The sequence below is a fragment of the Panthera tigris genome, chromosome A3 (assembly GCF_018350195.1).
Source record: "Panthera tigris isolate Pti1 chromosome A3, P.tigris_Pti1_mat1.1, whole genome shotgun sequence".
NCBI classification, from domain to species: Eukaryota; Metazoa; Chordata; class Mammalia; order Carnivora; family Felidae; genus Panthera; species Panthera tigris.
In genome coordinates, this window is record NC_056662.1 from 36,171,340 (window position 1) to 36,198,827 (window position 27,488).

Genomic DNA, 27,488 nt, shown 5'->3' on the forward strand with positions numbered 1-27,488 from the left:
AAGAGGTGATGAGTAGATGGCTCTAACCCCAGAAGCTTGTAACTATCACCTCTCATGCAGCTAGGAAACCACACTGGAGGCATGAGCTTGCACAGAAGCCACCAGGGTGTGGTCTTGAATGACGACGGCAGGACGTTAATATTAATCCAAGTAGCCCGGGGGCGGGGGGGGGGGGGGGGTACTCGAAAGCACTGAATCTCCCTCTTCCTCCCCTAAAACTAATTCCAAGCTTTTTAAAAACGCTTTTAGTGTGGTGGGCCTTTCCCATGAGTGCTCACAAACAATTCACCTTCACACTACAGGCCATTAATCCAGTGGTGTTTATTCAAGCAGTATTCACACTTGCTGTTGAATAACAAGGGAATCAAGGCCCCCTCGAGATGGGGCTCTCACAGCCCTGGCTTCTTTGGCTGAATTCTGTGGCTGACAAGGCTTTAGGTTTTTCCTCCACATCTCCATCAAGCACAGCCTATTGATCACACCCCACTTACCAGAACAGATTTGGTGGGGTGGTGAAGGCACGAGGCAGAGCCCAAGCACCACTCCATCAGCTCAGAAGAGGCCACACTGTTCCAGGTTTCATACAAAAAATTTAATAAATATTACTTTTCAAAATTTATTGCCAGGAACAACACATCAAAGATGCATTTTTATGTTCATAACACTAATAGGACAATACAAAGTATCTTCACGGTCTCAGTGGTGAACCAATGAAATTCCTCTGTTTTATAAGCCTTTTGGGTCTTCAACTTTGTAAATAGCATTTGATTTCCTCACTTAAGGCAGGCAGTGTACTCTATGGCAAATCTAAACAGTGATCTTACTGGACATTTTAAGGTTCAAGTATTCAACTAGCTTATTGGAATACTCCCTAAATGCAGTAGATAACAAAAAAAAAAAAAAAAAAAATCAAATCTACAAGTGGTTCAGTATTAAAAGAATGGTGAAAAGAAATCAGAATTTACAAAATAAGACTGGTGTACTTCCACCTTCACACAATTGATATTTTTAATGATATTCAACCACTCATATTTTGGCTACGTTAAGTCGGAGCTCAGCTTGTTCCCTTAAACTGCTGTGTAGCCCATCACCTGCCTGTCTCTTTTCAAGTCTAAAGCAGAAAAAAAAAAAAAAGGAACCTGTTCTAGACTAATTTTCAAACTGCCTCAGTCAGTCCTTAAAACGTGTTTTAAAGTGATGCTATAGAAGGTGTTTTAAAACATCTGACGTCGTACAAAAAAAAAAAAAAAAATCCGCCAGTATTCCAGGCACCGAAGGCCATCCTATTGTCTTTTAACTATTTTCAAACACCTTAATTTTGGCTTATAGGCAACACGTAATAAGAAAATAAGTTCAAAAAAATAAAGCCATACGCTTACAATGCTATCAAAAACCTTCAATTCTAAACACATACATATAAATAAAAAGGAATGATGTTTTAAGGCTCTTGATTATTAAGTTAATAAATCAAATATACACAGTGATTAATAAAAAAGAATTATTTACATAACTATACAAAATTCTACTTTTGACACATTTTTCCTCTTTAAATTCTTCATTTTACCAGCAACTGCTGACATCAAAGTCCCCCCTCCCCCAACAACAACAAAATACAATAAAAAAAATAAATAATAAACTCATTTGTGATAGTTGCTGTGGTTCTGAGCTGCAAAGGCACTTTCAAATACAGAACTACTTGTACGTCATCATAAAACCAATATACAAAAACAACTCAAGAGTCAATAAATATAAATAAAAACTACGATCCTAAGACTGCATCACCATCGGGACATCTGGCAGAGGTGGAAGCTCAGCCCAGGGGCTGGGCCTTCTCCTGGGAACCTGGTCCGAGAGGGGGCAGCTGCGGGGCCCGTGCACCAGGGCACTCGGGGCTTGTGTTTGCATAGCCGTGAGACGCAGCATGGGGTTCCCCAGCCAACCACAGCAACTACCATTGCCAGTGTAAGCCAGCTTGTCAGAACTTAAATTAACACAGGATTCTAAGTCAACGACAGCCTCAGACTGGAATAGGACACGACCGTTTAAGAACTACAAGCCCCCAGCGCCCTCAGACTCTACCTAGCAGCCACGGTGCCCACCGTCTGCTATACGATGTACTCCATCCGGTTTAAGCTCTGGGCACTTTCCAGGTCCCTGTTGTCCTGTTTGTTTGTCCAGTTTGGGTGTTTGGCCGGCGTGCCATTGGGGGGCTTCTCTTCTCTGTCTACCAGCGTGTATGCCGGCTGTTTGGCAAACCGGGCTTTCTGCTGGTGCTTGTCCATGTCGTCCTCCTCTACCTCCGAGTTGTGGGTCCTTATTTTCGACATTTTGGAGTTTTTGTTCTCGTAATCCTTGATGGGGACCGTGTTGGCCCCGTGCTTCTCGATGGGGTTTTTGATCTGGTTCAGCTGCTCCCGCACGTTGTTGGTGGTGTTGTCCTCAGAGGCCGCACGAGCGTGGCTGCTGGGCTTCCGCCGCTTCCGCACGCACCAGTAGAAGGCTGTCACCAGGCAACAGATCCAGGCCACAGTTAAGACAGAGCTCAGCAGAGGAACCAGGAAATCTGTAAGGCAGGCACAAAACCAATGAACTCTCAAAAAAGAAAAAAAAGAAAGCTACCGCACGAACAAAAGACTACTGACAGTGGTTCCCCTGTCCTCAGTCCCTGCGAGGGGTGCTATGGGGACAAGCCCCTTTTCACAATTACATATTGTCACTTCACAGCTTGATAAGCAAGTACAGGATCCGGGCCCTTGGAGACCCTGACACATTTGTCCCCAGAGACCAGGCACAGCAGCAACTCCTAGAGGCTCCTGACTCCGTGTGGAGAGAGCAGCATCTGGTTCAGTCGAGGGAAGACTGGCTCCTCAGGCAGCTGGTTATAGGGTCCGATTTTCAGGGTCCGTCCCTCTGCCATGGAACAACAGTTACCCCCCAACAAAGGGCAGGTGTTCTTCCCTCTCCTGCTGCCTTTGCATGTGGCATTGTGACCTCCTTGGGCCACTGCAGCATTACTGGATGTGATGGGAGCAGAGCTCACATGTCCCAGATGCTCATGCACCCTGTTTCTCACCTAGCTACCGCAGCTATGGCCAAAAGGGGGGCCTGGATGTCCTGCAGGGCCAACGAGCTGCCTATCAAACCAGTGTTCACGGGACTTAGGCTGGGCCGTCCTACACCACTAGAATGCCACAGCAGAGTTTGTGTGGCCAGGAGTTTGAGGTGCCTCAGTGCACTCTGCCTTAGAAACAACATGTTCTACAGAGGTCCCCCCTTTGAGAGCACAGCTTGATGGCAGGGAAAGAAGTCCAGTACTTGGTCATGGCAGCTGGCCTCAGTTTTTTCACCGGTTAAATGGCAGCCGGGGGGGCTCCTCGAGACAGGGAACCATCAACTAACACCCCACCTGCTGCTTTTGTTGGATGGTGAGATGAGATCAGTTTGCTCATCCTCAAAGGGACCGTTCCCACCTACCTGTTCTGTTCTTCACAGGCCGCCTCTGCACTCGCACTTCCGCAACCGCAGCAATAAGCGAGCTATTCCCATCACGTTTGCTAACGAGATCTATGATTTTGTCAGTGATTTCCTTGATAGGGTTTCCATCATCCCGTATGTCTTCAGCAGACTGGAGAAAAAGGAGAACTGTCAGATGGAGGGTCAGGGCCGCACTCCACAGTAGGCTTTATTCAAAGTTACTTAAACATGTGAGTCCAGCTTTGCTGTGTTCAGATACTGGCTAACTTAAGTTTGTTAACTACCTTGCAGTCACATAATTAAGTCTGACTGAGTCTTATACTTACAATGGCCACATGTATTTCATTGTTCGCAGAAGGGGAAGGCTCACAAGCTATGTAGATTGAGTATTCGGCAGAAACATTCTTTAAAATATTCAAATTCCTCAGTTCACTGCAAATATGCTCCGTGGTAAGGCCCTAGAATCACATTTTAAAAGGACACATGTAAGATACTGGAAGAAAAAGAAAAGGCTGTTTCTTTGGAAGTTAGGAATTTAAGCTAAGGAGAACAAGGTCCTAGCTGGTGACACTCTGCCTTGGAAGCAGCAGACACACCCTTCCATTCCAAAATAAAAAAGTAGTGGTTCCATACCGGCGACATCATCTCTTTGTTGAAGGTGAATGTGATGTTTGCACAGTTATCCTGGTAGTAGGGGTCAGAAGTGCACTTGGTCTTCACGGGCTGGAGACTGGAAGACCGACACTCACCCACACCCGTGCAGGGGCGGACAAAACACTGGTCATCCAGGATAGGGATGCAGCTTTGCCCACTGGGGCACTCACTGTGCCCTTTGTGGAGCAAGCAAGGTCGAGGGCCACACCAGACCTGGAGGGGTGGGGAGGGAGGGAGAGAGAGAGAAAGAGAGAGAGAGGGAGCAGGCGGCTCAGGACAAACACCCAATGGCAACTCCAGGATACAGGTGATCTGTGGCATCCCCCACACTGTACCTTCGAGCAGGCGATCCTTCCATTCAGGCACTGGCATGTATTGCAGTCATCGTCCCACTTGGCCCCGTCTGGGATCACACTCCCCATGGTGATACAAGGTCTCCCTGAAACTGAAATGCAGGAATGCAGGAGTCCTTTTCTATAGACTGTTCTCTCCACTCTTCACTCCCTCCCTGTTAGGGAAGGAATTACACCTGTGCCCTCTGCCATGGGACAACAGTTACCCCCCAACAAAGGGCAGGTGTTCTTCCCTCTCCTGCTGCCTTTGCACGTGGCATTGTGACCTGCTTGGGCCACTGCAGCATTACTGGATGCGATGGGAGCTGAGTCTTTCATGGTTGAGCTTGGATTCTTTCAGGCCTGCCATTTGCCAGATATGGCTGCTGGTCCAAGGAGGGTGAGGAAACACAGAATAGACCTGAACCCACCCTGCAACACATTATCACCCTGCCTGCCCTGCATGCCCACGATCAATACAAACAAATGCCTGCTCTAAGCCACACATTGGGGGATGGTCTGTCACACAACATAACTGCGTAATTGCCCAGGAGTTGACTAAAAACGGCTACCCTGTTTGTAGGGGACCCCTTAAGTTTCCCCTTCCCTGAGGCCCCCTCTGCATATCCCCCCTCTGTGTTCTCTTCCTGAGCACAGTGCCCGCTCATCCCATAAGACGCAGCCAGCTGCAGCCTGACCCACATACCTTCCTGGCACTTGGCACCACTGTGCCCTGGAGGACAGACACACTGGTAGCCATTGATCTCATCCACACAGGTTGCCCCAAAGGCACAGGGTGAGGACTGGCATTCGTTGATGTCTAGGAGAAACACAGTTCAAGTTTAGGCTCCAATGGGAAGCAATAATGGTTTTCTAAGTTTTTACTGACCTAACATACAGATAGAAAAGCATATAAACCCAAGTATAAGCTTGATGAATTATCATGTAACCAGCACCCAAATAAACTGATCATCAGTACCCCAAAAAACTCCACCAGTCACTGCCCCACAAAGATCACCATTAGCCTGACTTAGCTGAAAATCTTTTCAGATCAGTTTTGTTTTTTTTTTTTTTTTTTTTCCTTAAGGTTTATTGTTGTGGGTTTTTTTTTTTTTTTTTTTTTTTTTTTTAGAGAAACAGAGCACGAGTGCAGGAGAGGCAGAGAAAGAGGGAGGCACAGAATCTGAAGCAGGCTCCGGGCTCTGAGCTGTCAGCACAGACCCTGACACAAGGCTCAAACGTACAGGCTGCGAGATCATGACCTGAGCCGAAGTCGGATGCTTAACCGACTGAGCCACCCAGGTGCCCCAGGAGGCCACAATTTTTAGTTCTTTTTTATCAGATAGTAAAAGAGCAAGGGCTGGCAAAGTTCTTGAAAAGGGTCATATATTTTAAGCTTTGCAGGCCATGTGAGTTCTGTCTTGACTACTCAACTCTGTTGTAGCATGAAAGCAGCTTGAGACAGTATATAAATAGGTGAGTGTGGCTGTGTGCCAGTAAAACTTTATTTACAAAAACAAGCAGTGGGCCCAGACCATAGTTTGCCAGCACAACTTAGAAACGTGCAGTAGACCAAATGTACCCTTATTTAGTGAAGACCAGTCAGTCCCAGACTTGGTGATCTCCAGCACTAGTGAAATTTCAAATAATTTGGGTATGAAAACAAACAAAAAAAAAAACATCATCACTTTTTTTTGGGGGGGAGGGAGGAAAAAAAGGCTTATAAAAAAGTAGGAAAAGGCTCAAAATAAAGCAACATCAAAAGCACCCTGCCTGACAAACTTCATTGCCCATCTCCCATTTTAATCATGTCACCAAGGCATGACCTTTAGAAACCACAACTCTCATCCCTTCTACTGCCCTTAGCTCCGTCCCCTGTGGGTAATGTCCACTGGCTCATAATTTTAGGGTAGTCCTGGGAAAAAGCACCTTCTTCCTTTAAGGCCTCAGAATAGATTAATGGTCAGATTCTGTGGCTTGTACCGCCTCCCCTAGAAGGGGGTTGTGCCACCCGGGGAAGGACCAGCAGATACCTGCAAATTTCCAGCCAGAACTATCTTAATCCCAGCTGGAGGTGGGAGGCCACTTGCCTATCAGGGCTACTTAAAGGGAGCAGTGACCTTAATTGTTTTCAAGACTGAAAGTACAGGCCAAGGGCTGGTGTTGGGGGAAAGAAAGCCACTAGGGAAACCAACTAGGGCTGCTCCTTACTTATTCTGCAGTCAGGTCCAGCAAAGCCTGGGGCACACTCACACCGGTACCAGTTGTCTCCATCCACGCACGTGCCACTGTTGTAACTGAGAAGGAAAGCAAAGGCCACTCAGTAACCAGCCTACCGATCCAAGACTCCACCAGTTAACCTCAGGTAGCTGTGCCAATTACATTCAGTGGCTCCCACCCTTGGCCGCCCTCACCACTACTTGGGGAACTTTAAAAATACTGATGCTGGGGTCCCACCCCCAGAGAGTCTAATTTCAGTCTCCCTTGCAGTCCAGGCATTGAGACTTATAAAAACTGCTCAGGTGATTCTCATGCACAGCCAAGGTTGAGAATCACTGCTCCAAAAGAAGGCACAATCTGGCTAATTAAAGTGTGGTCCAGACCAGCAGGATGAGCAGCACCTGGGAGCTTGTTCGACAGGCAGGGTCTGCGGCCCCACCCCAGACCTCCTGTATCAGTACCTGCATTTTAGACAAGATCCCTAGGTGATGCCCATGCACACTACAGCCAACAAGCGCTGGCTTAAAAGGTGGCCATGCTTACCAGGGGTGAGGACTGCAGTCATTGGTATCTGCAAAGGAAAAAAGACAACTTAATAGTAAGGCCTTCACCAGGCAAAGCAGTTTTAAGCTTAAGGAGAAACACCACTGATCTCCATAATACCCATATGATAGACCTATAGTTAACACCAACAAAATGCGCTTAAGACCTCTGGCTCAATTGGAACCAGGCCTGCAACACACTTTGTTCCATGTGCCGTGGGACACTGCACAGGAAGAGGCCCCAGTCAGGGCGGGAAGGGGGCTGTGAGAATGGAAGGAGACAGGCTGCTGGTCAGACCCACGCTGGGAAGCGAGACACCATCTGTCTCCACTTATCTCAACGGCGACTTTCTCATGCCCAGGTCAGGGCTGCAGCCCATCAAGTGCATTAGAACAGACCCAGGTGATGCAGAAGCAGACATCAAACAGCTCTGCTTCTGGTTTCCATCTCGAGTCCCCGAGGGTGTCAGGATGTGCTCCTGCAGCCCTCGGAGAGTTCAAGGCGGGTGGGGCAGGGGACACTCACTCTGAGTACAGATGGGCCCCTCCCAGCCTTCTTTGCAGACACACGTGAAGGAGTCGCCGTTGACCACACAGGTGCCCCCATTATGGCAAGGGTTGGGCAGGCAACTACTGTTTCGGGCTACGAGACAAGAACAGACAGGACCACCCTCCCTGAGGATCCGAAAACAGTCTGGAGAGGCCAGAACCAGACCCGCCAGGGAAAGTCACAAGTGCCCAGATGGCCGTGGCGAACCCCATGTGAGGCAGAAAACTACCTATGTTGCAGGTCGTCCCTTCCCAGCCTCCAGGACACATGCACTTGAAAGCATCCCCTTCGTCATAGCAGGTGCCACCGTTGTTGCACGTGGCCTCATCACACTGGCTGTCACCTGGAGGAGGAGGATCTCAGCTTGAGCCCCTGGCCAGCCCCTCCTCGCAGAAGACGGAGGGTGGGAGGGGTCGCAGAGATGGGGCCCTAGTCAGCTACCACTTACGTGAGTGGCATGTCTTTCCTTTCCACCCGTTTTTACAGTCACAGTAAAAGTCATTGACAAGGTCACGACACGAGCCCCCATTGTGGCAGGGATTCTGGCTGCAGTCGTTAATGTCTAGAATCAAAGAGGAGACACCCAGCTGAAGATGCTTCCAGGACCATGCCCACCCAGCATGTAAGAGCCGCACCCTTGCTATGGTGATGGCTACCTCCACCCAATGCTCTCCACTCCAAGGTCCAAGACCAGCTGAGCCATCCCAGGACGTAAACACCTTCACTGCTTTCTAAGAGTGGGTTATTTCTAACACCACGAGGTGGCAAGACAGGGGCAGGCTTCTGTCACTCCCGTGGAAATTAAAATCAGGACAGGTACAAGTTACAGTCAAAACAAAAGGAAGATTACTTTCTCTGCAAGCAGGGTATTTATCCTAATCACAGCCCGATTCTCTAGCTCCTCAGCTGCTCTTCCTTCCGGTTGGCTGTCTTTGGCATTCAACAGGACACAGGCAGTGCTGTGCCATGACAAGAACTATGGGGGGTCTTGTGGTTGGTCAGGCTCCCATTAAAAAGAAAAGCCTCCTGTGAAGACTCCTCTCACCCCAGCATCCCAGAGCTGTCTGGCCCATGAAGACCACAGACTCACTGGTTTCACAGTAGGCCCCCTCCCAGCCGTCACTACAGATGCACTTGTAGGAGTTGACACCATCGATGCAAGTACCGCCATTTTTACAGGGGTTGCTCTCGCAGTCATTAATGTCTGTGAAGGGAAGGCGAAGAAGCTGGTAAATAAAGGCCAACTAGTGCCATAGCTAGGCACTGGTCCAAGGCTGCCCCCTGAGAAAACAAGGTGCCAGGTGGCACCAGAGGATGCCTTGTCTGTTTTATTTAATGCCTCATAAGCTAAGCTACTTGGAGGGAGTAAAGAAGAAACTCAGCGGGACCACCCAAACTAGTCAGATTCCAGAATATTCTAACATAAACGATCTGAAGGGTCAGAGGCGTCAGTGATCTTATAAACACAACTCTGTCTTAGATCCTAGATCTAATAGTAAACTTTCACTGGTCTCAACTGAAACGATTCAATCTCAAATGCTTCCTGAGCTGAGCAGAGAGGCAGGGTGGGGGTACCGTGCACCATTCCCCAAAGAGGGGTCTTACTTTCATGGCAGTACGTTCCAGTGAAGCCTTTGTTACAGTCGCAGGTGAATTTGCCTCCCGACTGACTCTTGCACTTCCCGTGGGGACCACAGACGTTCGAGGAAATATATCGCACCCCCTCAGGCGTGTCATTGGAAGCCATGGCCACAGTGCAGCTGTCAATCACTAGAAGACACACTTGGGATCAGATCACGGCCGCGGACCCATAAGACACGGCATTCCCAAGGCAAGGACCCATGCCAAGCCTGCTTTCCTAGAGACAGGCACCCCTTGGCTAATGAGGGGAATAAGTCAAGAGGCACCTCGAGGGCCAAGACTCTGGCAATGTGCCAGGTCACATTGACAGGCAAAGCGGAGACTCCAGGCAGTCAAGTGTCTTTTGTTTGTTTTTTAAGGCATTTTCTCCGTAGGTGGCTAAGAAGCCTACATGTCCGTCTGTGGGCCCCTCTCATCCTACCTTTGACATCTGTTTGACAGAAGCTTACTAAAGGAGAAAGAGCCAGCTTTCCTTCCTATTTAATCACACTAAAGCCAGCAAAGGACAGAGAACCTGAAAACTGCTACCTCCTACAACAGCCACAGGACATTGGCGGCTATTTAAATTTAAATGAATTGAAATTCAGGAAAATAATCAGTTTCTAGGCCTGGGAGTCACACTAAAAGCTACCCTCCCTGACAGTCCACTGCTGCAGAAAGGTCTTCTGGCAGCACTGCTCTGAGGAATGTCTCAGGGTTGCAAATCCGCCCACCCCGGAACAGGACGTGGCTGTCCCACTGGCGGGCCTGAGTGGATTGTTCCCACATGTTCTGGCTTCCCCCAGCCATCAGGTTAGGGGGTTTCAATCTCAGCTACACAGCTTCTGAGACTATCGAGGGGAACTGGCGAAAGAGGACTGAGCCCTGGAGACGAGCCAGGGCCGCAGGTGGGGGAGGTACCTTCACAGGGAGTCGTGCGGCAGTGGTCTTTAAGGTGGGAGCAATTCTTGCCTTCGTAGTCCTCAGGACACTTGCAGAAATAGTCGCTGGCGCGGTTGTAGCACTGGGCACCGTGCTGGCAGGGATTGGGTTCACAATAATCGATGTCCAGCTGCAAGGACCAGGAGCAGAGGAGGGGGAAAGGAAACAAAGGTGTGACTGTAAGTGCTCAGGGGCAGCGGATCCTGGAATCTGACCCCTTTACCTGCATCCATGAGCAGAACGCTCTACGTAATATACAGTTATGTCCTAGAGACTGTCCAGATATGCATGGGAAAAACAGGGCAGAGTGGGAGAGCATGGAGTCGGGGGCACCAAGTCAAATCGACAGGCTGCTGACACTACGAAGGAAACCACTCCTCCGTGTCCTTCCACCTGCATTTGCCTAGCAAAAGTCCCTAGTCCCTGGATGGCAACTACAGACTCAGGAGGGGAACAGGAAAGAAGAGGAAAGGGAAGGGAAAGGACAAACACAAGGAGGGGGAGGGGGTGGAGAGAGGATGGGGGAGGGGAGGAGGAAGAAGTGGGGGACCAAGGGAGGAAGAGGGGAGAGGAGGTGGGGAGGGGGAAAGAGGAGGAGGAGGAGAAGGGGGAGGGGAAAGAAGGGGAAGACAGATGGAGGAAGAGGGGAAGGGGGAGTGGAGAGGAGAGGGCAGAGAGAGAGGAGGCAGAGGGAGTTCTGCTGTAGAAACTTGGCCTGTGGAGGTTCTAGCACAGCTCACCTGACAGAGGTTTCCAGAGAAACCAGTGGGACACAGACACTGGAATCTGTTGATTTCATTCTGACAGTGACCCCCATTCAAACAGGGGTTGCTGGCGCATTCATCGATGTCTCTCTCACAGTGATCGCCTGCATAGCCAGGTGGACAGATACAGCGATAACCATTAACCAAATCCTGGAAGAGGAAGAAGGAGGGGGGAGAAACACATGCTTTTTTCTATGTATTCCACAAGCACGGGGCTTCAGCGGTCTAGCATGACTGCTGCCGTTCCACGGATTCACTGAAATCACCAAATGCCAAGCCTCCCGAAATGCTGAAGGGGAATTTCTACATGCATGCCTTCAAGATGGCTCCCAGGAGGCTGGGGTTAACACAAGCCCAAGCGAAACTTCCAGAGAATCACTTTTCACCTGCATTTTTAAATCCCTGAGGGACAGAGCTCTCCCAGGGTCACATAAATCTCACAGACTTGGGTCAATCATTAAGGTTTTCATTTAAGCAAAGATTTACATACCCGACAGGAGGCGTCATTCTGACACTGGCCAAGGCAGTCATTAATATCTAAAAAATAAACAAGTCCTCATATTAAAGAGGCAATTTACATTGAGACTAGGCTTAATTGAAAAGTGCTCTCCGCTCAGGACAGATAAAAACCTCAAATCAGATTTCCTGTGTGCTTCCCCCTGACAGAAGGTTATTACACTGGGTGGGAACCCTCCCTAATTCCTCCAGAATGAGCAAGTGAAACTTCACATCATTGTTTTAGCCACCTTATCAGAATATGGCTGTTTTACCGGCTAATGAGCCTGATAAAGTGTATGTTTTCATTTCTGCACTGATCACTCCCTCTCCAAAAACATTCCCACTCAGGTTTTCCTTTTATCACTCAAGTCTTAGCACTGGAGCCAACGTACAGGCTGACAAAGCCTTCAATACCCAAGTTTCACAAAAATCAAAATCGAAACAAAAGGTACTCACTTATGTCACAATTCTGACCCGTCCAGCCTGGGAGGCAATCACAGTAGTAGCTGGCAATCAGATTCTTACAGGATTTGGCATTTACACAAGGTTTGGCCTCGCACTCATTTGCATCTGAAAGAAAACATGGAGGGGTAGTGAGAAATGGAGATTTACCCCCCCCTTCCCCCACCTCCCCCAAAACACCCTAGCAATAGTTTGCCTCCAATAGGAGACATGCTAATAACCTAAATCCCAGATACTAGGTTCCCTCTATTTTGAGCAGCTGATCCCTCTCCCTAGCCATTATCCAATAAGGTATGCTAATTGATAACTTTCAGGCTGCTGGTTAACAACTGGCCCCCAGCCGGAAGAGCAGAAAGCCACCAGGCATTGCTGTATAACACTCCACGCAGCCTAGTTGCTGGGATTTAAATGTGGCAGCAAGAATGCAGACAGCTCATTCCTCATGAGACCATCCCCGTTTGGAACCCAGCTGAACACTCCTCGGACAGACGATTGACATGGTTCAAGGGATCCCACGACTTTCCCACAGGGCCTAAAAGAGCTAGGCCATCTGCATTCGAGTTCTCTCTCCCAGGACCGCCGGACTCTTGACAATAAATTACTTTTTAGTAGGATGGTGTGCAAACTCACACCACCACAGGCTCATCTTCTATAACAGCTCTGATCATCAAAGCTAACCTCGGTGCAGGAATTTCCTTACCTAACTGGCACGTTTTGCCAGTCCACTGGGGCGGGCACACACACTTGAATCCATTAACCAAGTCCTGGCAGGTGCCCCCATGGGAACAGTTATTTGGAGAACAGTCATCAATGTCTGTTGGACAAAAGGGAAAAAAGAGCTGGCATTTTAATCTCAGTCCGTTTGACAATTAGATAATTTAACGCCAACCCTTACACGAGGGGCCTTCACTTAAGAGCCAGACACCTGCTAGAAGTGACCGCTATGACGATAAGGCCTGATTTTAGCTTTAAATCCTCCAGTGCCCCAGTTCATTTAATCCCCAACCTAAGCAGCAGGGAGAGCCAGCTGGATCCCCAGAGCATCAACCCATGGGTAACATGGCTCATCTAGCTCTGCCTACTCCTTATTTTTAAAGGAAAGTTCCAGCATGGCTCAGGGGTAGCTAAGAAGTAGTAAGGAAAAAGAACTCTTCTTTACTGGTAGAAAACATTATTCTTACTTGCTCACAGAGTTTTCCCAAAATTCCATACCTGGGGTCTACACCCCACCCCACACCCTCTACACTGGACTATATACAGTGGCCTCTTCATTCACCTACTACCCACTTCTGAAGTACCAGGCTTTCTCTGGGAATTCGGTCATCGGTTCCTCACAACCCTAAGAGATGGGAATTGCTACTGTCTCCTTTAAACAGGGCACCGGGAGGTAAAGACCGGCCCTAGGAGAGGCAGGCAAGCGCCACAGTGCCAGCGCAGGTGATCCGACCACAGAACCCACATTCTCGACTGTGCGTGCTGCACTCAGGGTGCTGAGGACAGTGGTTCTCAGGCCTGGCCACACCTCAGAAACCCAGGTGCTTGTTACAAAATGTGGACTCCCCAATTCCAAAGGGAAACTGTGGGAAGGACCCATCTGCATTGTCCGGCACCCAGGTGGTCCTGACATGCAGCCAGGCCTTGCAGCCACAACAACCCTATAGCCCAGGTCTCTCTTTGGGGGCCACCTGCACCCATGATGAAATCCAGGAGTGACAGCCTCACCCACGGGCAGCCTCTCCATGGCTGCAGGAACCAGAACTTGATTTGGAGGAGGCAGAGCTCCAGGGAGCATATGCAAAGGATGGAGGTCTCCCATGGAGAAGGCTCTTCAGTAGCAGACACACGTGCTAACTTAGCGCAGGAGGATGAGGGTGCAGGGAGGCTTCCAGCGCAAAGGCTGGAAGCCCCAGCCAGACTCCCCACCAGACCGCTGGCAGAATCCACCCCTTCCCACTGAGACCTGACCTTGAACCAAGCCCAGGCGCCTGCCCCCAACCCCGTATCTGATCCTCTGGAAAAGACACAGGCCACAACCCAGACTTACTCGTGGAACACGTGGGGCCCGTCCAGCCCGGGGAACACTCACACTCAAACCCCAGCGAGGTCTCCCGGCAGCTGCCCCTGTTGTGGCAGGGGTCAGACAGGCAGGCGTGCTCCGCTGCGAAAACCAGGAGGGCAGTCAGCAAGGGGCTCCCGCTTGTCGCTACCTACGTCCTCTCCCCGCCGCCAAGTCCCACGCCTGGGCCACCAGCTCAAGCTCGCTTCGAAAAAATGAAAGCAAGCATGTGCTATAAGCCCACTGTGTCTACAAGAGACAGGAAGTCCTCTTTCTAAGTGTCTCCAGTCACATTCCAAGGCATCTGTGAGCTGGGTAGCCGCATGGCCAACACCCCACCCCCCACGCTAGCCAGCATCACCACAAACACTGGCGCTGCTCAAAGGAACTTTCAAAGACCCACAGAACTGCTGAGACAACCAGTCTTCACTTTGGAGGGTATTTTCATCTTTTTACGTGTCCTTAAGCGTGTTGTTATTTTTTTTCTCAAGCTGAGGGTAGGGAGGGGTCTCATCCTGCCTGGGCCACTTACCGATTTCACAGTTGGGCCCTGAATACCCCTCAGGGCAGGAACACTGATACTTGTCAGGACCTGTGTTGCTGCAAGTTCCCCCATTGAGACAGGGCTGGTGAGTCCCACAGTAGTTGAGATCTGCCAGAAAGACCCCAGGATGGGAGCAGCTCAGAGAAGACAATACAGGCTGCTAACCTGCCATGTTTCTAGCTGCACCCCTACCCCCACCCCGTTTCTGTTTCAAAACTAAAACCTGAAGGGGCACCTGGGTGGCTCAGTCAGTTAAGCGTCTGACTTTGGCTCAGGTCGTGATCTCAGTTTGTGGGTTCACGTCAGGCTCTGTGCTGACAGCTCAGAGCCTGTAGCCTGCTTCGGATTCTGTGTCTCCCTTTCTCTCTGCCCCTCCCCCACTCGTGCTTTCTCTCAAAAATAAACATTAAAAAATAAAAATAAAACCAGAAAAAAATACCGCCAACCCCAGCACTAAAAGCAAATTCAAATTCAGAATTAAAAGTCCCTGCCAATAAAAATAAACAAAAGTAAAAAACTCGATTCTGGCTGCCCCACCCCTTAAGTCTTCCTGTGCCCAAGGCCCCCGTCCTGCCCCAAGATCCAGTCCCCAAGGGCCCTACCTTTGTCGCAGAGCTGGCCGCCCCAGTTGGTCTCACAGAGGCACTGCCAGGGCTCGTTACAGGTGCCATGGACGCACCCCGGGTGCGGGATGCACTTGTCACAGTACAGGCCCTGCCAGCCATACTGGCACCTGGAGACAGACAGCACACTCTGCTTTAGTCCTTGAAACATTTGGGGAGCGCAACGTCATTTAAAGCAAGGCTAAGAAGTCCAGGCCTTTCCTGTCTTGTTTCATTTCGGGGGATAGGACAGTTGACTCTCAAGGTTTACGCGGGGGCTCTGTCTAAATAAACATTTTCAGTAGTTGGGCCAAGGTCCCCTCCCAGGCGACTCCCTACAAAAGCAGGGCTGTCTGGGGAGAGGCCGGCGGGGGCTGCCCTCACAAAGCCACTCTCTTCTCAGGCTCACAAGGCTGTGCAAGGGTGGGGGCATGGAATAAATCAAGACCCCGCTGGCTACGGAGGCGAAGGAAGGACTCTCGGGTGACAATAGCCATGTGAAAGTCTTCCTAAATGCGGCACTGCTGGCAGCTTTTACACAGCGGCCAGGCTCTTTGTCTAAACAGCAAGTCACGACCCCAGCGCGCAAAAATGCAACAAGACACCCCAGTGCGGCAGGAAGCTGCCTCCCGATGAGGCTTTAGGAAATCACACAAGGGGGGGTGGGGAAGGGGGGACCCTCCTCTGGCAAAGAGGCGGCTGAGATCTCGGAACCCACTTTTGCAGGAGGGTGAGGGAGGCAACAGCACTTGGAACCAATCCCATGGATAATTTACGACCCACTACCAGAGCTGCTTAGGCTAATTCATTTTATAGTTATTTCTCACTTTGCTTTAAAAAGAAAAAAAGGTCAACCCAGTTTATCTAGTATTGGGGAACAGAGTCGAGTTTCCTTTATAAGCGCCTCATTAATCAGACTCTTCGGAGGCCAAATGGTGCCTTTGATCCCCAAACAAAAACACAAACATAAACCTTCACCTGGGGTGGAGGAGGGGCAGGGTCTCAGCCACCAGCCCCTCAAGTTTCAAGCCCTTGGAAACTTTAACTGCCTTCTCAAAACTCAAGCTGTGACAAACAGGAGGGGCCCCTGGAAAGCCTGGTGAAGGTGGGGTGAACTTGGTACAGGGATGGGCAGAGTATTTCTATAACAGGACCTGGGAAAAGCTGAGGGAAGAACTACCACCACCCTCCCCCACCCCCAACCACTCAGCTGTAACTCTGGAAAACAAGCACCCCCAAGAAGGGAAAGCTTTCCGTTTCCAGAGAGCTGGAGGCAGGCTAGCAAATCCTTGTCATGGGAAAATTATAGGGATCCAGCTAATAGCTAATCACCCACGGCCAAGAGTCAACTTAACCCCTGAGAACACTGACTAACCACTTCCTAACTTCTACAAACAAGCCATCCACACCCCAGTTCAAAGAACCACCAGAATGCGTGGTTTAAAATGAATCAGACAGAGGATTTGGCTTTATGTAAAACAGAACATTAGTCTAAATGACAAGTGACCATTCAGAGGAGTAAAGAAAAAAATCTGGCAGAAATTTCGTTAAGAAAGTGGGACACTCAAGTTCGTGGGAGTTGGGGGGGGGGCGGGGTTCATTCAGTAAAAGATGAATATTCCTAGCTTGAAATATTAAGAGGGAACTGATTTGGAAATAGCAGTATTTCTTACTGTCTTCTTACTCCCTTCCAAATTAAGGATCAGTACACCTCTTCCATTTGCCTAATAAAAGCAAGAAGAGGCAGCTGAGGACCCAACCTCACCTCTTAATTAATGAGCGCTGGATCCCCAAGCATAAAAAAGAAACCACAAGAGGCCACAGATGACTTCAAAAGAAAACAAATAAAAATACTGACCCTAAAGAGGCATCCACAAAGTTATCCCAGTTAAATAATCTATGATTAAGGTTCTCATGAGAATTTGAAGTGACTGTCTTCATATGATGATTCATCATTAAGTTTGATATTATTGGCAGGCTTGCAATAAAGCAAGCATGTGCAACCAGGAGAAGGAATCTCAGTCTACTTGGGAACAACAAAACCAGTAAAGGTTTCTCATGTGAGGATAAAAAAACAAACAAACAAAAAAAAAACACCTCTGTAATACATAATCCAAAAGACAACTTACAGGGTAACTCGCCATTCAGCTATTTCTGGAGCAGGACACAACCTGAACCTCCTGGGCTAGAAGGTTCTGTTTTGATTTTCCTTCAAGGTAGGCAGAACAAGATGGGCTGAGGAGACTATGCAAATGACGTGTGGGAAAGTCGCACCTTAAGTAAATAAGGGCACCGGTGCGTGTCTGGGCAGGGAGTGGGAGGGGAGACTTCGAAAGAGAAAGGGCTAAATTCTGGAAACAAAGCCTGTTGTTCTGGCTGGGAGGGCCCTCCCCTGCGCAGCAGCATGCCTATTCTGATGACAGCAGCAGAAATCATGGTCGGACTCCGCTGATATCCATCTGAGCTCTGCACGCGGAGCAGGCCCAGAGTGGCTAATAGCGCGGCTGATCCGACTTTCTCCAGGACACCCTTAATTATGAAGAGCACAGGTAGGTGGATTCCTGCTCAACCTTTGACAGCAATGCTGTTAAATACTACCGTCAGCTGCCACCATGGGGCTTCATATGCGAACCCACCCAGCCTTCCAGAAAATAAACTTTTCTCTCAAGTGTCAGAAGAGACAATTTCAGGTCAGCCTGGTTTTACTGGACTTCCAGCTGCCTTGGTTCTCATTTCAGTGTCAAGCCTCAGAGCTCAGTGTCCCCCCTGCATGGGAGGGGAACAGATGCCGTGGTGGAGCCATGAAGGTAAAGACCACAGAGAATTCTCTGTAGAGCGGCAGTCCTCAAAATACACTCACTTGGTAGGCTCTTCAAAATGCAGATTCTTGGGCCAACCCCTGGACTGGGGTTCAGTGGGTGGGGGGCAGTACCCAGGAATCTGAATTTTGACGGTTTCTGGTCACTTCAAGGGAATTCTGACTTGAGTACTGAGGTTGGGGGCAGTGATTCCCAAAGTCTGGTCCCACCAGCAACAGCAGCAGCACTGGGGAGCTTGTTAGAAATGCAGAGACTTGGGCCCACCCAGACCTATGGAATCAGTCTCTGCATTAGAACGAGAGCCCCAGGTAACATCTGTTTGAGATGCACTGGTTTAGATTGTTTTATATGCTTCCCTTGGCTCAAACCAGGGTGGCGTCTGGGGCAAAAATGAGAGGCCCCAGGGATCCTTTTGGTGTCACCCTCAATCTGCTAATCCTGAAGATTTGGGACGAAGGAGAGTAAAGTGGGAGATTGTGTCAAAATGCCACAGACACCAACACTATTTCCTGAAGCAAGCCTTTCCTAAATGGGCATAATGTACATTTCAAGAAGGCTCCAAAAACTGTAATCGTGAACCAGTCGGGTGGGTCTCTGGCTTCTGCATTGTCCGGGACCATAAAAGAACAGACTTCAAAGGCCAGCAGCAAAAGTCTACATTCATCAGGCTCAACTGACAAGATTCCAGCGCAGCCATTAACCTCTCAGCACCGGCCGGCTCCCGCCTGCAAAGGGGCCAGGAGATTGTACTAATCCCATTCTAAAGAATGCTCCGCTGTCCCCTATTGATGGGAAAAGTGGGGGAGGGCTAGGAGATGGCAAACAAGGTTGGGGGAGGAGACAGACTCAAAGAAACCCACATCCCTCCATCTCATCCATTAGCACTTTAAGGGGAAGATTATAAAAACGTGTTATCAATTTACAGAACAGTTAATACATGAAGTCACTGACTATGCCCATAAGAGTTTTTTTTTTTTCCAAGAGAGAAGTGTGCACATTCCACCAGACAGCTGGTATAATTTAATAAGCTTCGGATGTGCCTATTTGAATTTTTTTTTTTAAAGCTTTCTTGCCCTCCAAAGGAAAAGAGGCGTATTCACAATAAACTCAGTCCCTCACTTGCATTAAAGAATTAAAAGATAATAAGTCTAGTCATTTACCTGCAGTCACCTGGGAGTTTGCAAGACCCATGCTTGGGGCTACAGCCCTGTCGGCAAATAGCTGTAAAAAAACACAACACAGAAGGATGTGTCAAGCACATGGTTTCGTGCACCACCACCATCATGAGAATGGCCTAGTGCATTAAGCCTACAAAATCCACGATTTTAAGAGATCTCATGTCAAGTCCATTGTAAGGAGAGGAAGATGGGAGGTGCCCAAATAGCAAATCCAGCTTTAAACTTCAAGGCCGTGCTAGCAGATCTTCAAAACATGATCCTACTCAGAAACAAAATGCAGGCAAGTTGATGGGGGAGGGGGATCTTCATCCAGTCTGTCTAAACAATAGCTACCCTGCTCCCTGTCAGTTCCCACCCTCTCCAAGAGAACAGGAGCTGTGATCCTTCCTCATCTCAACCACTCAGTCCCATCCCAGCACATTCAGATGAGCTCCAGCCTTCTTAACCCCTACATCACCATCCCCTAGAATGCCTGATGTCTCAAAAATCCCAGGGGACTAACAAAGCCAAGCAGGCTGGCTTCATTTGGCAGGCTAATCTGGGGGCCAGCTCTGGTGGCACTTCTGTGAAGTAGCCTCACAAAGCAATTCTGCTTCCTTGATTAAAAGAAAAAAATTTGAACAGATGGTAAGAAATACTACACATGGTTTTTAAGTAATTGTTACTGATTTTTAAAACACCAACTACTATATGTTTATCAATTCATTGATCTCGATCCCAGAAATGCCATCCTTTAAAAATTCTAGTTATTTAAGAAAAGTCCAGGAGACCTGAAGATTCCTCTTCGTCCCACTCCTTAGTCACAATTCAAAAACTCCCTTTTTGGGTATATCTTGAAAGAATTTACCAAATTATGTGAAATTAGCAGAGGACATTGAAGTTTGTGAGGGCCTAGTCTGGTCAGACTTACCCATTTGCAGTGAATTAGAAGCTTTGTAAAGGTAAAGACCACAGATAATTCTGTGAACATCTGCGTCTGTGTGCTAACTCACTGAATCTGGGCAGAAGGGCTGGGACAGCAGACAGCACATCTAAAAGCCTGAACTACTGTGGATGGGCCCAACTCTACACAAGTAGGAAAGCTCAGGTTCACCACTCACCCCCACCCCTCAATGCCACGGCCCCCACAGATGCACAGTGAAAGCTTGCTGTAAGGCCACCCTGAGCTCAGGGGCTGTCATTTCCTACAGGATCGTAGGTTCAGGCACTGAGCTAGCCCTGTCCCATGTAGCATCTGTTTTAGGTCAGGTTCCCTTAGAAGCAGAGCCTGAGAAAGGGATTTGGGTACAGGAGAAGGGAACTGAAGGCAGCAGATGGAGGCAAGGGAAGGAGCTGAGCAGGGGTCTCAGCTGGAGTCTGGCTTCAACCTGATCCCAGGGGAAGCTCTGGAGTGTGAACGGAAGCACACAGTGCCAGCAGGGCTGGCCTTTGTACCCCCAATCCAGTCATTCACAGACTGTGAGCAGTAGGGAAGGGGCAGGGAGTGGCTGTTTGGCCAAGGACAATGCTCCAGAGAAGAAACAGCTGTGAGCTGTTAGCAGCCAACATTCAACAGTGGGGGGCGGGGATGAGGGCACCAACAGCATTCTGTGCTCAGCATCTTTATGCCTCAGGCCTAGAAAACAGACCAAATATCCCCCCTACCCCACACTACCTGAGACAGCCACTTGACCCAGCGTGGAGAGAACTGGACACCAACAGCGACAGCCACTCCCAGCCTATTAACCCACCCAGCACAGGCCCACACACCTTTGTTACATTCAGGGCCCATCCAGCCCTCCATGCAAGTTTTGTTGCCATTCTGGTCGCAGGCATAGTGTCCAAAGAAGTCATCTCTGGGTCGGCAGAACTTATTGCAGCCAAAGCCATAGTAATAGTCATCACAGGTGACGCGGATCTGATACTCGAAGTGGGCAATCCCTGTGTTCTGCTTAAGCGTCTGCCACTGCCTGCTGGGGTTTATCATGCCCGAGTGAGAAGCCTTTTCAATAATGCTGTCAGGCTCTAGAGGCAGGGGGGAAAAAAACAAACACACACCAACAATAAAAAAAAGCACTGATCGCATTAACATTCACATCAGAGCCTCCTTCCCTGACCATTTTGCCTACTTTTAATAACTAAAACCCACGTGGTATAAAATTCAAACAGTACAAAAGGACAGAAAAATGAAAAGTGTGTCCCCCTCCCCAGAAGCCTACACATTTACTTACCCTTTTTAATGGGTGCATAGTAGTTCACAATCTGGGAATAAAATGAAATACATTTTCCCTAGTTCCTCACATATGTGCATTTAGGTTATTTTGGCCTTTTACAATTAAGCAAAGCCACAAAGAACATCCTTGAAACTGTCTGTCCACGTGCCTGGTTCTAGTAGTAAGAGACACCCTAGAAACGGAGTGCTGAGTCAGAAGACAGCACAACCCATCACTCCCATCCGCAGACAACCCCAAACAGCCATGAGTGATGCCGTCAACCTGTCCTTCTCCCTGCACAGGAAACTGGGTTTCCCAACAGCAATGCCAACATAATATACTATCAAACTTTCTGATCTTTGCCTGATAAGGAGAGAAGTAGCTCTTATTTTAATTAGCATTTAATTAAGTGATGGTGAGCACCCCTTCACGTGGTTACAAAGCCATTTGTATCTGTTCCTGTGAACTGTAACCTGTTTCTCTCCTCTGCCAAGTTTTCTATTGTGTTATTGGTCATACCAATTTGCAAAAGCTCTTTACGTATTCTAGAAAGCACCTTATCCCAGGTAAAGGTTAGCCATCTTTCTCTTCTGGTTTTAGAGTTTCGTGTCTTGCTTTAGAAAGACTTTGCCTACTTCAAACTCTTCATTGGAGCCGAGGGGTAGAGTTACGTTCCTAAGAAGTGATAAACTTGCCTTGCACTTGTACCTCAAACTTGATGCGTTTCACCTTTCACCTTTGCCCAGAAGGCACACGGGAAAGTAACGCACCCTAGTTTAGCGACAGGTAGACTGAGGGTTTTTCTGAGCCGAGTCATGCTCTTTAAAAGGTGCCCATTGAAAATAAACACGCCCAGAGCTCAAGCAGCTCTCAAGAGAAATAAGAAGTGGTCCCTGCCCTGAGGTCACTTATAATCTAGTCTCAGAAAAGAGACAGGTACGAAAATAAATCCAAACACTGGGTGCCAGGAGTCCAGGGGAGGGCTGTGAAAAGGAAACAAGGCACTAGGCACCCCAGCCTGGTCTTGTTTGTTTTCTTAAACCTGCCAACACCAACCCTTCACCGCCTTGTCAAATTCAAGGCCACCTTGGAGAGACAGTATTAGGACCTACTAGCAATGTCTGTGATTTTTACCCACCCACACCCCTGTTTTTCTAGGCTCAGGGCCTGTGCTCATTTACAAGGTTATACAAACCCAACAGGTGACCAAGAAAGGAGGCGCTCCTGGGGCAGCGGGGCGGGGGGGGGGGGGGGGGGCTTCATCCACATGACTCCCAGCTTCACCCCAGGGTCAATCTTCTGGGTTTAACTGCCATGTGGGCAGGACAAGCCTTGAACAAGCCCACACACCTGCAGACTTACACCCCAGCACACACAGAACCACTCGCAGATAACACTTTACTAACATTAAGTTTTGCAAATAAACACAGGCCAAAGAATGACAAAAATGTCCTTCCATTAACTGTATGTTTGCTCTGCTGGTTTAATTTGAAAATGTAGCAAGCTATTACCACGTGATTATGAGTTCTGCATAAAGGAATTACTTCAACACGTGGCTCGAAGGCCTCCAGCATCTCTCAGGCAGGTAACGACAACAAACAACTGAGACAGGAGCCCAGGGCGATCCTAAAGGCCCAGGCGGACAGGTCATTTCCAGTAGTTCAGTATACTTTCCTCCCATCTCTAGGAGATGGGAGAATGATCATTTCAGAATCCTCAGAATCCTCGATGTGGCTAACAGATCTGTAGACCTACCCTCACACCTGTGTGGCAGATTTTCCCTGGCAGCCCCCAGGCAGGGAGTCAGGTGTGTCTAGGGCACGCTTTCTGGCATTTGGGTTACAAGACAGCCAGTTTGCTGCCTGCTTCTTCTAAGCTGCTGTCACCTGAATCCCACTTCCTCTCAGCTTGGGGCACAGAAATGCATCTGGAGTAGTTCACTTGGGAGTCCAGCTTCAGGACTGGAGAAGGACATTAACAGACCCTCCTGAGACCTTAGCTGTGTGAAAGTGGAGCACAAAGCCTGCCCCACCGCCCCCCAGCCTTGCAGGCCATGGAGGTAATGAGGTGAGTCTGAGCATAACCCTGGGGCCACACTAACCCATAAACCTACTAGACAGGAGCGTAGCCAAGATGGTGAAGCTAGAAGGAAAACCTGGTCTAAGTATGCCGGTTTGTGTTCACGTATCTACAGAACAGTCCCATACACTGAAACCATCTGTACAGGAGAAAAAGGAAAAATCTGTACCCTTATGTAGTACAGTTTTGAAACATAATGGAAATGACCTCGGAGGACTGATGCCAGGAACGCCAGGCTCAGACAGCACTCTCTAACACACAGACAGTACCTGGGCTTTGTCTGGGCCAGGCTCTCTCTCTGCAGAGCTGATGGGAGAAGGAATTCTCGGTCCTAAACCTCAGGGCTCTGCCTCTAATCTGAAGACAGGATATCTCCAACTTGTTTGGCCCTCAAAGAGTAGCCAACTCCACCTGGGTTGCTACACAACCTTAGCCTCTGCCCTCACGAAGTACAGTCCCATGGGAGGGACAGAGATTGAAGAGAGTAATAAGCAAAACCTTCCAGCCTACATGAGTAGCACATGCAAAGGCCCTGTGGCAGGACAGAATGTGATGGTGCATTTGAGGACAGAAAGGTGACTGGTGGGATAGGACCAGAATATGGATATGGTAGAGGACAGTGTGGCATGCAGGCTGGAGCTAGCAGAGAAACAAGATGGCTGTGCAAGGCCTTTTGGGCCACACAGAGATCTGTCCCAAGACTATCAGGAAGCCACCAAGGGGATCTCTGAAGATGATAATCGAATCAAATCCAAATGTACACCAGGACCTAATAGAAGATACTATATGTTGATCATATTTCAGGTAAAAAAAATGAAACACTCAAAAGACCAGGATGGCTGAAGAATGGAGGAAGCGTGGGAGGTGGACAGGAGTAGATATGGATGGACTAATGTGGTCACTAGTGTAGGAGTTCAGGTGTTAGCAGATGGGGACTTGGACCAGGACAGTGGCAGGGGATGTGGCGAGAGGTGGCAGGATTCCAGTGAACTGTTGGAGAGATTTTCAGAACTTGGAGGTGGATTAGATATGGATACTATGGATGCTCCCTTAGAAAGGGAGGTACACAGGGTGTCTTCCAGATTTCTGGCTCATGGTTCTACGTGTTGAAATGCCGGTGCCAGTCATCCATGAAGGGCCCTAGGCAGGACCTCATCTGAAGAGAGAAGATGCCAAATTTGTTTCTGAACGTGAATTCAAGATCCCTTGGAAGCATCATAAAAAGAGACGCTGAATAAACAAGTGGATAAAGCATTTCCTCCTCTCGGGTTCACAAAGGGAGTTCCAGTCACCTGCATGTACTGGGCATTCCATGACTTTGTGGCCATTCCTTTCTTCAAGGGTAGAGGTCTGAAGTTCTTTATCCCTGCCCTAAGCCCTTCTTGTGCTGTTCCATGGACTTAGTTACTCTCTCCCCAGCGAGGAGATGCCCCAGAATCCAAAACCAGGGCCACCCTGAAATGTAGACAACCATGGGCAGCTCTAGATGGGCATCTGCTTCCCAGGGGCACAGCTACCTGACCTGTGGGGTGACGGAAGGCCCAGGAAGGGCCCTGTAGGTGCTAGAGGGTCAGTGTCCTGATCCAGCTCTTACCATGAGCCAGGATCTCAAGGATGTTCACTTTATCAGACTGTTCTAACATCCAAAAGGGAAGGGAAAAGAGGACCACATGTGCACCAGAGGTTCTCTGGTCTATTTCCCCTCCCTCCCCAGCTCCGAGTCTTTCCCATGCTTAGTTACCATTGTGACCAGGTCACAGTGACACAACACTCAACGTTTGTGTTGTGGGCAGGGAGGAGAGAACAAAACGGTGTCTGTGACCCTGACTGGTCATATGACCCACAACCAAGGCTGGTTACCACCCTCCCCTCCTACCACACCACAGTGGGACAGGGGTGCCCCTCGGAGAGGAAGGCCACAGATCTGGGTTTTGGATGTCAAAGCAAGAACGGGGATCCAAATGGCCTGGAGCCTCTGGCTCACCAGGGCTCAGCAAGGGCTACGTGGCCCCCAGTGGCACAACAAGCCATATGCAGCCTGAAGCAGCCTAGCAGGTACCAAGCCTCCAATGTGCCCACTCTGGGCATGCACCATTCTCAGATTCAATTAAAAAAAAAAACAAACATGATGAGAAAATGAGGGGAAATATTAGCAGCAGCAAAAACAAACAAAAAAACCCAAATAAAACAAACAAAACAAAAAAAAAAACAAAACACAAAGAAAGGGTCAGTGAGTTAGAGAAGCAAAAGGGATGAGACATTCAGAGAATGGAGGGCAAAGACAAAATGTTGGATCAATCCTTCCTCCCCCACAGACTAATGGATTTCAACGTGAATCACATTTCCCCAGGACGATCCTCCCAGCAAAAACGGAATGCACAGTTACTGCGGGTGAGAGAAAACACTTTTAAGTTACATGTAAGGAGCAAAGACTACACTTTATAAGCCAGGCTGCTGCCAGTTCCAGACACAGCCTCAGTGGCTTCCCCACCAAAAGCCACCCCTCGAAGCTCTGAAAAAGCAGCCTGCACTGAAACAGTCATCTTTCAGAAGGGGCCAGGCAGGTGTGGTACCTGTGAGGCTCTGGGACTCCACTTCAATGAAAGGTCTGTGGTGCACAGTGTGGGAAAGAAACCCTGACTGCCTAGAAGCTCACCTGCCCACCAAGTGAAATTCAAGGTCGGCCTTTAGATTTAGAGCCCAGCGCCACCTCCGCAGGCTTTATCTTTCCGATGAGAGATTAAACACTCACTTAAAGTTTAAATGGACTTTTAAAAAGTCACCACTTTGATCCTTTAGCAGTCTACAAGGTTTTAACGTTGTAAAACCATTAAGATCTCTATCCCAACGATAATCTAGGTCCCTTAGTCAGGGACTGAGTTAACAGGGAATCTGTCCTGGCCACTTAATGTTCCAAGTGAACGTTCTGGGAAGGTTATGGAAAAGACTCCATGGAGCACTTTGCCCTGGAGTATGGGCCCTGGGGTAGGGACACAGGGGCAGACGGCAGGGAGTGGTACAAGTCCTCTGAAGCATTCAGGAGACAGATTCAGCTGACACTGCCGTACGCCAAGCACTGTGCTTCCACAAAGACGCACCCAGAGAAAAGCCCCTTGCTGTGATACTTACGGAGAGTGTCATTGCTGGAATCCCACGCCTCCACGAGCAAAGTGTAGGACCTCTGCAACACAGATAAACAACAGCTTAGTATTCAGAAATAGAGGTCAGGGCCCAAATGTCTACCTTGCTTGGCCTCCCCACACACTCTGCCAAACAGAACCACAAAGCCAAAGTGACAACTCTGCTGTGGAATGGAGGTCACCCAACTCCCCTTCCTGGCACCCACCCTCAGGTTGATGCTTTCACCTGGTGGGGGCCCACCGTGGTCAGTCAAGGCCATTGTACGCAAGCAGCCCAAAGTCATCATGAGGAAATACCACCTCCCTATATGTGAATGCTATACAGTTTTCCAAAGCTTTCCAGACCCTAACTCCAGTGCATGAGAAAAACACACAAAGAATTTATTCTAAGCTAACCTAACCAGGTATTTGTACCCGGAGGGGGGGGGGGGAGGCCCCCTCATCCAGTGAGGAGGGCTGGCTATTGCTAAGGTTACACTTTGGGCCCTGGTGGGGCAGTCCCTAGGGAGGCCCCCTTTTCCTTTTCAGAACCCCTTTGAAAGCCCTGTCTGTGTGAGACCATCTCGGCTCCCACAAGTATCAGGTGACTCTAGGAAGCAGGAGGGGGTAGGTGCAAAGAGACTAAGACAAAGGCGGTGACCTAACTTGGGGTGTTTAGGGGGCAGACTCTGGGGACCAGAGTACAAAAGGGAGAAATAATCACACACCCATGGGTTATAGCTATTGACGGACTTATCTGTCAATAAGATCTAACATTCCAGGAATAATCAGAGTCCACTAACTAAACAAATTCCCTGGACACTGGCAGGATGCCAGCTAT

At 49.0% G+C, this 27,488-nt stretch overlaps 1 protein-coding gene across 1 annotated transcript in view; it reads right to left on the minus strand.

Annotated features, from left to right (window-relative positions):
• Nucleotides 1-301: 301 nt before the first annotated feature.
• Nucleotides 302-27,488, minus strand: part of JAG1 (jagged canonical Notch ligand 1) — a 36,363-nt gene continuing 9,176 nt past the window's right edge. Inside the window, exons 3-26 of the mRNA XM_042980911.1 lie at nucleotides 26,658-26,709; nucleotides 21,007-21,261; nucleotides 19,240-19,300; nucleotides 15,261-15,391; nucleotides 14,647-14,766; nucleotides 14,103-14,216; nucleotides 12,759-12,872; nucleotides 12,053-12,166; nucleotides 11,589-11,635; nucleotides 11,075-11,248; nucleotides 10,314-10,464; nucleotides 9,378-9,542; nucleotides 8,863-8,976; nucleotides 8,221-8,334; nucleotides 8,002-8,115; nucleotides 7,749-7,865; nucleotides 7,224-7,251; nucleotides 6,672-6,757; nucleotides 5,167-5,280; nucleotides 4,464-4,573; nucleotides 4,108-4,341; nucleotides 3,801-3,932; nucleotides 3,475-3,625; nucleotides 302-2,563 (exon numbers count right to left, since the gene is read on the minus strand). Coding sequence (XP_042836845.1) covers nucleotides 2,106-2,563; nucleotides 3,475-3,625; nucleotides 3,801-3,932; nucleotides 4,108-4,341; nucleotides 4,464-4,573; nucleotides 5,167-5,280; nucleotides 6,672-6,757; nucleotides 7,224-7,251; nucleotides 7,749-7,865; nucleotides 8,002-8,115; nucleotides 8,221-8,334; nucleotides 8,863-8,976; nucleotides 9,378-9,542; nucleotides 10,314-10,464; nucleotides 11,075-11,248; nucleotides 11,589-11,635; nucleotides 12,053-12,166; nucleotides 12,759-12,872; nucleotides 14,103-14,216; nucleotides 14,647-14,766; nucleotides 15,261-15,391; nucleotides 19,240-19,300; nucleotides 21,007-21,261; nucleotides 26,658-26,709 — 3,270 coding nt within the window. The 3' untranslated portion in view covers nucleotides 302-2,105. The remainder of the gene's footprint in view (nucleotides 2,564-3,474; nucleotides 3,626-3,800; nucleotides 3,933-4,107; nucleotides 4,342-4,463; nucleotides 4,574-5,166; nucleotides 5,281-6,671; nucleotides 6,758-7,223; nucleotides 7,252-7,748; nucleotides 7,866-8,001; nucleotides 8,116-8,220; nucleotides 8,335-8,862; nucleotides 8,977-9,377; nucleotides 9,543-10,313; nucleotides 10,465-11,074; nucleotides 11,249-11,588; nucleotides 11,636-12,052; nucleotides 12,167-12,758; nucleotides 12,873-14,102; nucleotides 14,217-14,646; nucleotides 14,767-15,260; nucleotides 15,392-19,239; nucleotides 19,301-21,006; nucleotides 21,262-26,657; nucleotides 26,710-27,488) is intronic.